Source organism: Crotalus tigris, unplaced genomic scaffold (genome assembly GCF_016545835.1).
Source record: "Crotalus tigris isolate CLP2741 ecotype Arizona unplaced genomic scaffold, ASM1654583v1 scf7180000017987.690289119674:8195010, whole genome shotgun sequence".
NCBI classification, from domain to species: domain Eukaryota; kingdom Metazoa; phylum Chordata; class Lepidosauria; order Squamata; family Viperidae; genus Crotalus; species Crotalus tigris.
In genome coordinates this window covers 5948436-5962438 of record NW_024096758.1, presented here as the reverse complement: position 1 = coordinate 5962438, position 14003 = coordinate 5948436, and the positions used below count along the sequence as shown (strand labels likewise).

General features: G+C 45.4%; 1 protein-coding gene across 1 annotated transcript in view; it reads right to left on the bottom strand.

The window, feature by feature from the left end:
- Nucleotides 1-14003, bottom strand: part of SLC13A5 (solute carrier family 13 member 5) — a 33909-nt gene that overhangs the window by 2665 nt on the left and 17241 nt on the right. Inside the window, exons 8-11 of the mRNA XM_039346183.1 lie at nt 13397-13518; nt 12546-12664; nt 7827-7988; nt 778-915 (exon numbers count right to left, since the gene is read on the bottom strand). Of these exons, the coding sequence (XP_039202117.1) occupies nt 778-915; nt 7827-7988; nt 12546-12664; nt 13397-13518 (541 nt within the window). The remainder of the gene's footprint in view (nt 1-777; nt 916-7826; nt 7989-12545; nt 12665-13396; nt 13519-14003) is intronic.

Genomic DNA, 14003 nt, shown 5'->3' with positions numbered 1-14003 from the left:
CCTGGTGCTAACAGTAATTTACTTATATCCTACTTTACAAAAAGTAAAGTGTGGTATTTCAACATAGTTCTAAAATAGTAGTAGGAACGCTTCAAAGCTTACACTTGGACACCAAATTGAAACTCTAGCTTTATATTTCAAAATGAGGGTAAATCCATTTTTTTCAGAACAGAACTTTTATTTAAGTCTACATTCCAGTAGAAGAAAAAATTCTCCAGCTTTATAGAAACTGCCTGTTGTGTGAGCCTCTGCATACAACAAGTGTGTAGAGTTTCTGACAGACACATAAGCACTTTGAGTGGTGTGCCTAAAGATATACTCCCAAAAGAAAGCAAGTTCAGGATGAAAAATTTGTTTTATTTGAGCCAATTTAAACCCAATTGCAATGGCGCCACAACATCTATCTTACCATGGCGGATAGTGAAAATCAAACAAAAGTCAGATCTGGTTGCTTATTTCCATGGAAGATCAGCAAAAATCCCAGGAATGAAAATTAGACTGAAAAGTCTGAAAAAAGGACTTCATTTCTATATTCCTGTCAGTTGGATATATCCTTGAAGTTACTATAGAATTACTAACTCAAAGGAAGCTTACACAGAATTACAGCTTAAACTTTATAACTTAAATCCCCTTCAATCAAATAAATAATTCCAGCTTTTATATTTGGGTTGGCCCCCAGGATGTTGGAAATAACTCTTCTTTAAAAACAAAACCTTGCCTTCTTTTTAAAAACTTGGATACGGATGCTTTCAGTTGAAAGCAAAACTGCCAGCTTACCATGTCAGATACTTGGAGATGGCCATATGAGAATACAATGGCATTTGGAGGGGTTGCCACAGGGAGCATGAAGGCGAACGAAGCACTGAGAGTGCCTGGAATCATGATGTATAAAGGGCTGACTTTAATGGACTGTGACTAGACAGACAGAAACAGAGAAGGAATGGGAAAGAAGAGAGAAAAACATGTATAGTATTGAACTGACATGTGGAAATACATGCAGGTCTGAAGCAGCAAAGAAATGTTTTAGAGGCCCCCACTATTCATTCTAAAACCACTTCCAGAGCAGAAACATAACGTAAGGGAAACAGTTGATGGAACTGGCCAAACATTTTGTATACCTTTCAGAGGCTATAAACAAGAGTCAAGATTGATGACATCAACTGTGTCTTAAAGGACCACATTAATGTATATTAGTCTCTTGACTGCCACACCAGAAAAAGAACGTAACAATTTCAGAAGCACAGGTTGTCCAATAAGAGTATAGCCTTGGCATAAGAAGCTGTTGGGCAGAATTCATATGATATTAAACAACTCTCCAACAGGTTGTGATTCAAGTATAGCTCTTCTCACAACTCAAAACAATGGACCTCTCTCCAAGTTAGGAAGAAATCCTGATACCAGCAATTTCTACATCAAAAATATACCTCCCCCCACATACTCTTCCCATACAATAATCATTGCTGCAGTTGACAGTGTAATCAGATTGTATTGAAAAAAATGAAGCATGCTTTAGGGCAGTGTTTCCCAAACTTGACAATTTTAAGGCATGAGGACTTCAACTCCCAGAATTCCACAGCCAGCAACGCTGGCTGTGGAATTCTGGGAGTTGAAGTCCACATGCCTTAAAATTGTCAAGTTTGGGAAACACTGCTTTAGGGCAACTGCTCTGAGAAAGATTGTCTCCATATACAAAATATGGAGCATAAATATTTAGTCATCAATATAAGCATAAATATTTAGTCATCAATTCAAAAGCTCCCTCAATATTTCTGTCCTGTTTTATTTTCCCTTCTGTTGCGTCCTTGGCGGGAAAACAGACACGAGAAGCAGCTGGAGTTCTCAGGTTCTTTTATTCAGCGTTCAGCTTACAGGAAGATGGCTTCAGCTCAGCCCAAACGCCTCACAGCCTCTTATATAGGCAACTCCCGGGTAAATGGGTTACTTTTCCCGCGCCAGCACCCGCGCATGCGCACGGCGCTGGCGACAGCCTGTCTGGTCCCGGGCAGCTTTGCACCTGCCCGGGACTGCCTGCAAACGCCCGAGCCGTTTGCAAAGGCTCGGGACATAACACCCCTTTCCCCCGGGCTAAAACTACTATCAACATACAACATTTATTTTACACGACAATTTGCTCCCCAGTGTTCCCACTGTTTACTGGCTTTTGTCTTGCCAACAATGTTATGTAATCTTCTAGGTACTTAGGAGATTTCTTTGCTCTCTGTGACCTTCTTAGCTCTGGGTTACTGGCATAAGTCCCCTGACTGGAGGGAGGCATGAGCCTGTTCTCTCTACTGTGCCCTGGTGTCTTCCAAGGACTGTGCCCGATGCCTGGCCTGCTTGCTTGCCCACCGGGCTCGTCAGGCCAGGGCTTCTGTTGCTTTGTGACCTGGTTGTCCTACCTAGCTGTAGACCCTCAGGCCCCTTGAAGTGATAGCCACTGCTGGGCGTCTCTGTAGAACCCCCTAGGTCAGTCCAAGACCTGTCAGGAGGCTGTCTATTCCCTGAACCCCATTCTGTGTTTGGGCTCGTGTGGGTTTCTGTACTCTCCCAAAACTCAGGTGTCCCCTGATTTGTGCTAGGGGTGTTGTAGTCGGGACTTGGTTCCTCGACTAGCTCTGTGTATGTTTGACCCCCTGTAGGATTTGGGGTAAGGTCAGGCCAACCTTGGGCATTGTGTGCCAGCTCTCTTGCGGGGAATGATTTGTTGGGATGCCCCCGGGTATCCTCCGTTGCTGGAGTGCTGTGTGCTGTGTGTGGAAAGTGAGTATGCCCCCGGGGTAACTCCCTGGCTGGAGTAGGCGTGAGTGCCTGTTGTGTGGGTAAGCTCCAAGACTTCCTTTTCGGAGCAATTGCAGAACCTTGGGACGAGCCGTTTGTGGCTCCCTCAGTGGCGATGGGCAGTAGCTCTTGCCCTTCCCTTTGCTCCAAAGGGTCCCCCTCCCCCCCTGGAAAAGACCCAGGAGTTTCAGCAGAAAAGTCCCGCCTAGAGCGGAGTTGGTCGATGTGCCGACGCAGGACACGACCGTTGTCCAGGGCAACCTCGTAGGAGAGAGGACCTGTGATCCTGGACACAGAAGCGGGGACCCATGTATGACCAGGCCCGTAATTGCGAGCCCAAACCGGGGCACCCACAAGTAGTTGTCTAGGTGCCCTAGGATGTGAGGTAGATGAAGGCAGTCTGTCCGGATGCAACCGGTCAAGTCTCGTAGTAAGTTGGCGCCCCCAACGAAGTTCAGCTGGACTTCTCCCTGTAGAAGTGGACGGTGTGGTGCGATAAGAAAGGAGAAAGTCAGCCAACCTGTGATGCCAGTCCCCGTAGGTGAGTCTCTTCAAGGCGTCCTTTGCGATGCGCACCATGCGTTCAGCCATACCGTTGGTGGATGGGTGAAAAGGCGCAGATGTGGCATGACGAATCAGGTTTGCCTGTAAGAAAGCTTGGAATTCGGAGGAGGTGAATTGAGGGCCGTTGTCAGACACAATGACATCTGGCAGCCCGTGTGCAGCAAAAATCCCCCTCAGTACCTGAATAGTCTTTGCAGTGGTGGTGGACGAGACAGGCACAACCTCAAGCCATTTTGAATGGCTGTCAACAAGGACCAAGAAGAACTGGCCCTGAAAGGGCCCAGCGTAGTCAATGTGCACCCTAGACCATGGGGACTGTGTTTCCTCCCATTTATGCACAGGAGCTTGGGGCATCTCTGGGCGAGATCGTTGGCACATGTGGCATGCGTGTACCTTAGCCTCAATATCTTTATCTAAAGCAGGCCACCACAAGTGGCTGCGTGCAAGAGCCTTCATGCGAACAATGCCAGGATGACCCTCGTGGAGGGATTCTAAGACCCTAGTCCTCATTGAGGTGGGAATGACAACTCTGTTTCCCCAAAGCAAACAACCCTGAGAAAGGGACAATTCGTTCCTTTTGGACCAGAAACTCTGAAACTCAGGACTAGGGCAGTGCTCAGGCCACCCGGACAGGACCCAGGAGCGGACACGTGAAAGTGTGTGATCTGTACCTGTTTCAGCGGTAACATCCCTGGCACTAAGAGGAAGCTCGGGCAAGGCTTGGATTGATAGAATGTTGACAGCTGGCGCGGGGTCAGCTTCTACTACTGGCAGAGGCAACCTACTGAGGCCATCAGCATGGCCCATTTCTTTCCCAGGCTTGTGGAGTAATGAAAAATCATATGCAGACAAAAAAAATAGACCACCTAAGCATTCTAGGGGAAATGATGTGGGGAGTCTGCTTACGTGTGGTAAACAGTCCCAGCAGAGGCTTATGGTCAGTGAAGACCGTGAAATGCCTGCCATATAGAAAATCGTGGAATTTTTTAATTCCAGCAACAACAGCCAGAGCCTCCCTGTCTATCTGAGCGTAGTTGCGCTCGGCAGAAGACAATGTTCTGGAGTAGTATGCAATAGGAACCTGAGTTCCATCAGACCTGAGGTGACTCAGGACAGCTCCAACCCCGTAGGGGGATGCATCACAAGCGATGCACACAGGGAGAGACTCGTTGAAATGTGCAAGAACACTGTTAGAAGTGAGCAAGGCCTTGACTTCTTTAAAGCAAGCCTCATGTGCTTGTGACCACAGCCACACAGCTTGTTTGTCTAGTAGCCTGTGAAGAGGCTCAGCTACACTAGCTTTATGTGGAAGAAAAGAATTGTAGAAATTCAGGAGGCCTAAGAAGGCCTGAAGTTCGGCCTTAGACTTTGGCCTGGGTGCTTCTAAAATAGCAGTTAGTTTGGATTCAGCAGGATGAATCCCAGCAGCATCAATTTTGAATCCCAGAAATTCAGTAGAAGGCACCCCAATCTTGCATTTGTCTTTTCTGAGCTTAAGGCCTGATTTCCTGAATCTTAACAGGACAGCCCTAAGCCTTTCAGCTAGAATGTGTGTGGAGTCTCCTGCAATCAAGACATCGTCAAAGTAGGGGCAGACCCCTGGTATACCTCGTAGTGTGTTTTCCATTACGCTTTGGAAAATCCCAGGAGCGACATTCACTCCAAACTGCAGCCTTTTTACCTTAAAGGCTCCCCTGTGGGTCACAATAGTCTGAGCTATGGCAGCATCATTATCAACAGGCAGCTGTTGATATGCTTGAGCTAGGTCAAGCTTTGCAAAAACACGCCCCCCCTTGAGAGAGGCCAGGATGTGACTGACCACAGGAACAGGATAGGCATGTTGCTGCAATGCCTTATTGAGTGTGCATTTGTAATCAGCACAAATGCGAATGTCCCCATTTGCCTTTAGAGGCGTGACAATGGGGGTCTCCCATGGGCTGGAATCAACAGGTTCTAGGATTCCTTGTTGGATTAGTTTGTCTAATTCAGTGTCAATCTTACTTTTTAAAGCAAAAGGGACCCTTCTTGCTTTAATCCTAATGGGAGTGACAGTGGGGTCTAGCTTTAAGGACACAGGTGGTCCTTTGAATGTGCCCAGCTGGGGGCTGAAAACATCTGCAAATTCTTTGCAGACTTCCTGTAGGTCGAGTGTTTGTAAGCTGTTGAGTCCTGTGACGTGTATCCCCAGGGCCTCAAACCAATCGAGTCCTATGAGACTCGTTCTTTCACCCCCTACTACTAACAAGTCTAGTGGACCTTCAAAACTCTTGTATTGCACGTTAAGGGTGGCCTCCCCCTTAACACACACTCTTGAGTTCTGAAAATCAGTTAATACAATATCAGAAGGCCTTAACTTGGCCTTAGTCCCACTACTGGAACAAATCTTCCTAAATGTATGCAATGAAATGATGGAAAGGGCAGACCCTGTGTCTAGTTCCATAGATAATGGAACCCCTTGTAGCTTCACGTTGAGTGACAGCTTTTTCTTCATGGGCTTGTGTGTGCCTGTCCTACAAATGTTTCTACGCGAAGCGCAAAAACCTACCCTATTCTGGCTGGGGACTCTGGTACCCTTCAGGCGTTCTTCTTGAGGTTGTGCCTTTCGTCGGCCCAGACACACAGCTGCAATGTGCCCTTGTTTGCCGCATGCCCGGCAGGTAGCGGAGCGGAACTTGCAGTCGGTTCTCCTGTGGCGACCTCCACAGCCGATGCACTTGAGCGGAGCTGAAGAGCTTTCCTTCTGATTTTCTCCCTTCGCGGGGTGTAGACGGTCGACTTCTTCGTCCGGATCCTCCTCGGAGTTTCGTCGGACGTCTTCTTGGTGCACGGACGCACCCTCTGCACTGCTTCTGATCGGCCGCATGTTCTTGACGGCGCCGCCTGCTGCTTCTTCCGCGGTGGCTTCCCTTAAAGCGTCTTGGAAGGATAATTCTTCCTTAGCGAAAAGTCTCTGTTGTAGCTCTCGATGCCTCAACCCGCACACGAATCGGTCCCTCAGTCGTTCCTCGAGGTCCTTGAACTCGCAGGGCTTGGCGGCCTTCCGTAACGCGGCGATGTACTCCTTGGCTGACTCCCCGGACCGTTGATCCCTCTGCTCGAAGGTGTGGCGCCATGAGATAACGGACACCTTGGGGTGGAAGTGGTCCTTCAGCAGCTTCTTCAGGTCTGCGTAGCTTACAGACTCTACTGGAACAGGTGCTGCAAGGTTTTCTGCGATTTCGAAGGCGTCTTGGCCGCAAGCGCAAAGCAGGGTGGCAGCCTTCAAGCTATCTTCCCTCACTTGGTTTGCCTTGAAGTAGTTCTCCATTCTGGATACGTAGGACTCCCACCGCTCTGGATGTGAGACGTCGAATTCCGCAAGCCTTCCGATTTTCGCCATCTTCGGATCTTCAGGAGACGGGTCTATCAGCCAGCCTACCCCCGAATGCGCACTGGATTGGCGGGCAGCTGCTGAGTCAACACCGTTCCTCTTCCGCCGCTCAGGACTCCTTGGGTAAGCTTACACTTTTTCCTTTCCAGGTAGTGCAAGGCATCCCACCTTCGTCGCCAGTGTTGCGTCCTTGGCGGGAAAACAGACACGAGAAGCAGCTGGAGTTCTCAGGTTCTTTTATTCAGCGTTCAGCTTACAGGAAGATGGCTTCAGCTCAGCCCAAACGCCTCACAGCCTCTTATATAGGCAACTCCCGGGTAAATGGGTTACTTTTCCCGCGCCAGCACCCGCGCATGCGCACGGCGCTGGCGACAGCCTGTCTGGTCCCGGGCAGCTTTGCACCTGCCCGGGACTGCCTGCAAACGCCCGAGCCGTTTGCAAGGCTCGGGACATAACACCTTCCATTGAAATCTGCCTTACTCCCTTGTTCTTCCAAATTTCTTTACAATGCTATTGTTCTTATGGTCATGCTGGCTCAATCCCCTATTCTAACATTCTGTTCCACTGTTTTGTTCACATAACATGCTTCACCTAGTTTCTGAACCAACCCATTGTCTGAATTTGCATAAACACTGAGCCATAAACTAACTAAATTTCACACAAGATATAACATCAAAACAAAATTAACCAAGGCCGCCTTGCTGTAGGAATGCAACTGTTGGCTTATCTAGGTAACAAATCTGATTATATATGTATTGCAAGAACATAGCTATAAATACATAACTGAAATAAATGTACCTTCTACTGCTGTTTACCCTTGAATTTACTTTCTTCCTTTCCTATTCCTTGTATTGAAATATTGTGTGTATGTTACTTTAGTAATCTTCTTTATAACTATGTACATTGATGAAGTTATAAAAGCAACAAATCATCCATTTGGTCCTGTTGCTTTCAACTAATCGAAAAAGAATCACCTGTTGTATCCCCAAACTGAATCTGATCCTATAAAAAGTACGGGATGACCCCCAAGCAGCTAATTCAGGGTGGAATAGCTGTATTATGCATTACAAAACAAAATCTTCAAAATAAATGTAGGCCATGAAAAGAGCTTTACCAATGATGCAAAGACGGGAAGGAAGAGGGTGGCTGTGGCCACATTACTGGTACATTCGGTGAAAATGGCAATGACAATACAGAGAATAATTACAATGGCCCAGGGAGGAATGGTATGCAGTGGTGTCATCTGATTCCCCAGCCATTTGGACAGCCCTGAAGCCTGGTAGATAAAGGGAGAAAAAGTGAGTTAGAAAGAAGATCCTGTAAAATAGAAACATTACAAAGATTGAATTCATGTAATACACAAGATTTTGGTTTTTCATATGGAATAGCTATATTTAGGAATATGATATGCCCAAATAAATAAGTCATGTTTGGCTTAATGTGATGGCCTAACTTACACAACGTATTATCATAGCGGCTGAGTTGCTACAATACGCTGAACCACAATCTACCCAACCCATTTTAATGTAAACTAGGGCAAATCCAAGCATATTCCTCTTTCACTATGAAAAAAGATTGCGCCCTGCAAAGGTGAAACATAAGTCTCATAGCTAGCTAAAAGTCAACTTTTACTTAATGGTGGAGAGATTTTTATCAACAACCATTCTCCCTCAGGTTAAAATGGAACCTCCAAATTCAGAAAAATTATATCTCTGTAAAGTAGGTATGCAAGCAACCACTGACTATCAGAAAGATCATAATACAATATTCAGAGCAGGATAGTGGAAATCTTGTCTGGCTATGATATGTTTAGCCTAGAAAACAGATGATTTTCACATCAATCACACTGGAGCAGAAGAAGAATACCTGTTTTCTACCACCCCAGATGGAAGGACTTGTTGTTGTTGTTAATTGCAAAGTCGTGTCCAACCCATCGCGACCCCATGGACAACGTTCCTCCAGGTCTTCCTGTCCTCTACCATCTTCTGGAGTCCATTTAAGTTCACACCTACTGCTTCAGTGACTCCATCCAGCCATCTCATTCTCTGTCGGCCCCTTCTTCTATTGCCCTCAATCTTTCCCAGCATTAGGCTCTTCTCCAGTGAATCCTTCCTTCTCATTAGGTGGCCAAAGTACTTGAGTTTCAACTTCAGGATCTGGCCTGCTAAAGAGCAGTCGGGGTTGATCTCTTCTAGGACTGACCGGTTTGAACGCCTTGCAGTCCAAGGGACTCGCAGGAGTCTTCTCCAGCACCATAGTTCAAAGGCCTCAATTCTTTGGCGCTCAGCCTTTCTTATGGTCCAACTTTCACAGCCATACATTGCAACTGGGAAAACCATGGCCTGGACTATACGCACTTTTGTTGGCAGGGTGATATGGAAGGACTAGAACCAGGTAATAGGAATTGCAGGAAAGCACAATTTTTTATAATCCTCAAAAGAAATTTCCTAAAACCAATTTACTCTGGGCAGTACTGGGAGATCTCTTTGCTGGAGAGTTATTTTCCCTTTCATTTAATTGTGTCTGATCTTGAAGACTTCCTGGACAAGTCCCTTTAGTTTTTCTGGCAAGTGTTTTCCCATTGTCTCCTTCCTAGGGTTGAGAGAAAGTGACTGGCCCAAGGTTCCAATTCTATGGCTGCATTCACACATATATTATTCCTGATTACTGAATTAACACACTTAATTCAGTTCTAAACCAGCAAAACTGTTCTTACAAATAATTTGCAGAATTTACTCATCTCTCCATAACAAAGCTGCTTTTTAGAAAAATAATGGGCTAATTTCTAAGCCACATACTTAAGGATATAACAGTGATGGTGAACCTTTTAGAGACCAAGTGCCCAAAAACCGCACCGCCCCCGGCCCACCTCTGTTCCGCATGCCCACCCCCGCTATGCTCCGCCCTCACGCCGCCCAGCCTCAGGGCCATCCATGGCCCGCCGCAGATCACCGAGGCAGCCCTGCAGCACCATGGTGGCCATGCCCTCCGCCCACACCCTGTAGCAACATCTGCTGCCCAGCTGCCATGTGCTTGGCTGCGCTACTCCATGGGGGCCGCACCCGGAGTGACTCTCCTGCAGGGGGGGCTGCTGGTAAGGAGGGGGCTGTGGGGGGAGGCAAAGCTGGGGTGACAGTGTGCGTGCCCACAGAGAGGGCTACAAGTGCTGCCTCTGGCACTCATGCCATAGGTTCGCCACTACTGGGATATAACATTATGGAGTCCTTGGTGCTCTCTGAGCTTGGTTGTTTGCTTGCAGATGTTTCATTATCCATTTAGATAACATCAACAGTGCATGATGTTATCTAGCTGAGTAATGAAATATCTATAAACAAACAACCAAGCTCAGAGAGCAGCAAGGACTCCACAGTTTGACTCACATCTACAGATATTCTATTGGATGCATTATTATTCCATGCATCATTTTCCTCATCCTAGCTGCTTACTTGATGGCTAATGCAAGTGCTGTGTTAGGCAAACATAGGTCAGTAAAGAATCTCATGAATCCTTTCCCATGTCTCACCAACAATCCCAACTTTTATGTATTCTTCACATATACAAAGGAAGCAATGTTCAGTCCCACAGGAGCCACATAAAATCCTCACACAAGTCTTTTCACATCCATGAGGTGTGCACAGGAAAACTTGCCTATTCACCTTAAAGCTATGAGAGTAACCAGCAATACTTATCTGCCAGCTATAGAAGAAAGAGCTCAGATGTCTGCTTCTAGTCAGCCAGAGCTCAACTATAACCTGAAATGCATCAGAATATGAGCACCAAGATCTTTTGGGTGCCCATATACTCTGCAAGGCACCAACACCAAAAGAAGGGATGTGCCTGGCTGGGAGGCACAGGAACCTCTTTGTCTGGCTCCTGTGTTTCTCTCTCCTGCCAAAGCTCTTTCGGGAGAACAAGGGCAGCCTGTTCCATACAGTCATTGACCACTCAGTTTGAATGGCTGGTATTTTTGTATTAAACCTACAATTTAAAATGTTGCCAGATGAACCATGCTGAATAACCAAAAAGCTTGCAGCCTAACTATTAGATGCTGCTTCCCAAAAGCTAAATTTAGGTCAAGTTCTCCTAGCCCTGATGCCATCTGAATGCAAACGGCAGCTGCCTGCCATTCAGCCAGAAGCACTCTGGTTTGGTGCCAGGCAGCAGGCTGGGGAGCTCTCCTGCTGAACCCCACAGAACCTCATATGCACGGTGCTGAGTAGTTTGCTGTTAGCAGCCACAGTTGCAATAGCAACCATGTTTTTTGAAAAAGTGAAGCAGAATGTGCTAATTGATCAGGGCAGTATGCTGGCCCCAGCTACACACAACATCACTTGTTTTCTAATCAAGGGTTCTCCAGAAAATGTAGGACTTAAAAACTTACGTTGTAAGAGAAAGATGCTGGGATTTCACTTTCCTGAACTGTATTTAAAGCCCAGGATGCCCCAGTATTACCTACAAACATGAATTGGGGCTTCATGAATAGGAAGAGAAATTATACTTCGTTTGTTTATGCCTTGAATTTTGAGGCCATATGGTTGATTTATAATATTTTAAGAACTACATAAGTAACATCCTCCAAAATTCAACAGGGGCTCTGCAGACAACCTAATCTCAAGCCTGGGAACAGAATCAGGTCCTGAGAGACTCCCAGAACACTTGAAGAGTTCAAGTCATAAGTATCTCCATAGATATAGAGCAGTGTTTCCCAAACTTGACAATTTTAAGGCATGTGGACTTCAACTCCCAGAATTCCACAGCCAGCGTTGCTGGCTGTGGAATTCTGGGAGTTGAAGTCCACATGCCTTAAAATTGTCACGTTTGGGAAACACTGATATAGAGCAATCATTTGAGGCATATTGGTAGCTCTTCACTGAAAACTCTACATTAGACCAGAGGAGAATCCTGATAATCTGATCCTCTGCATTGTGCAGTCCATGGGAAGATGTTGTTGTTAAGAAAAAATCTGTTCCTGGAAGCAGTTGCCATCAATGGGGCTGCATTTGGATCCTGGGCAAATTTTATGCAAACAGAATAACTGGGAGAGTCTAATTTAGAGATCAGTTGAAAAATAACCAGGATTGTGTATGGACAGAACCAGTGTTTTAGTTTAACCATAGTCTGAACAGGCTACAATGGCTGAGTTTATATATCACACTAAGACATAAAGCATGATTTATAAACCATAGTGGCTGGGTCCATCCATTGCATAAACGACACCTTCACAAAACCAAGTTCAAGTTCCAACTAAGCATGCTTAGTATGTTACATGAGTGCATCTGCCAAATTTTTAATTAAACACATTTTAACCAATTCAATTAAAATTTGGTAGCTGCACTCACACAATATACTAAGCATGGTTAGTTTTAATTCTGTTTGTTTGATTTAACTCAATTTACAAACCCTACCTGTTTGGTTACTTTATGGCTCAATTATTGTAGAAATATAGAAAGTGGGACTCTGTGCAAACACAGAAAGCATGTCAATTTAATCACGGTGTTATATGAGCACAGCACAGCAGGATAGGAAAAGAGCTCAGAAGGCTGAGTTCACAAAAAGAAAAAGAAACACTCAACCTGGTAATTAAAGCATGAGATTTCCATCATAGATTGGACTAAGTTTGCAATATATGTTAAACCACAAAAAACCAATTAAGCAAGCAACATGTAATAATATAGCCAGTGTTTCTGCCTTTTTACACTGATCCATGTGGGTAAGGTGCAACCCTTGCAAGTAAACTGAACTGGGTTTCCTAACTGTATGATGAATGTTGCCAAACAGAATTCCTCTTGCAAATGAGTCTAAGCATTAGAGGGAACAAGTGCCAAGGACTTACATCACTTCCACTGGCCAAAGCAAAGCCACCTCCAAGCAGCAGTACAATATTCCAAGGCAAGTTCTTCTGAACAGTTTTCCAATCCAGCAATGGAGCGGGGAAAAATGGTTCCTTCATATCTGTAGAAAGAGCAGGATAAGCTAGATGTGTGGGAGGAGGAAATACTTTATTGCCAATACCAACTTCTTTCTTTTCAAGAAAGTAGATCAAAGGCTTAATGCCTTTGAGGAATGCATGTTTTGTCTACACTCCACTGTTGAACTAGTCTGGAGAATGGTATCCATTGGTTATGTTTCAGGGACACCTCTAATACAATCAGAGCATTCCCTTATAGATGCCTAGTCACAAAAGGACTAGCTATTTTATATTTATCTCTCAGCCTTTTGAACTAAAATTAATCCTCCCTAAATTTATTCTGGTTGGGTTTTTATTCTAGTCATATTATACTTGTGACAGTAGGGAATATGTATATTTCAAAAATGCTTCGGAAGAAATGCTTTGCACACAAGCAAGGACAACACCTCCCTTCTATGCATTAAAACAGTGTTTTTTTTTCCCCTCAGCCTGCCATGTTTGTTCTGAAGCACTTCTGAGAAATTTTTGAAGCATCTTCAACTTTGAGTCCCCGCATGACTCATGTCCCCATGTGAACAGGATCATTCCGTTCAGTGTGGCAACATGGTGCACCACACAGCAGCCTAGGTCTCAAAAGCCTTCTGATTCCATCCCTTGAAGAACAACTTCCTTCCTGCCCTGTTTCTTGAGAACAGACTACTCTTCTGTAGTTCAAAGGGAGAAGATAAGCTGCCTGAAAGTTTCCAGGAAAAAAAGTGATGGTTTTCATCCTTTACCTTCCTCAGCTTCTTCCAAATCACAGCTGTTCTGGCTGCAGAAACCACATCTGGGCCTCGTGGAAGGAAGAATGAAGAGCAGTAGGGCCACAAAAATGGCCACAGTGGCGTCAGTTACATATCTGGAATGAATTTTAGAAAAAGATAAAGGAGAGTTGAGAACTGAGGCCCCTGAAGCAACCAATCAACAAGTGGGAAAGGTTCGTCCTTCCTTGGCCCGGCTGCTGAACACCTTGAAGTGTGCACAAGTAACTCTGTATGAGGGGAATCAAGATCGCCATCGCTCAGTCCTCAAGCTCTTGTGGAGTATTTGTACAGCGCTCTGTTTGGTAGTGATTTAGCAAATCAATAAGATCTCCCTCAGCTGCCTCAATTAACCTAATGTCTGTGTTTCAACTTCTTTGAAATATAAACAACTTCCAGATCAATTGTATGACTGACTCAAATCAATATTTGTCATGAGTCCAGTGTTATCTCCTGACCTCTCTCCAAATAGATTAGGATGATGTCCACTGGATTATCTCAGAAACATCCTGCAGAGAGAAGCAGGGTTTTCCCAAGCTGTTTATTCACAACTAAGCAGAGATTTGAACTCAGTACAGGGTGA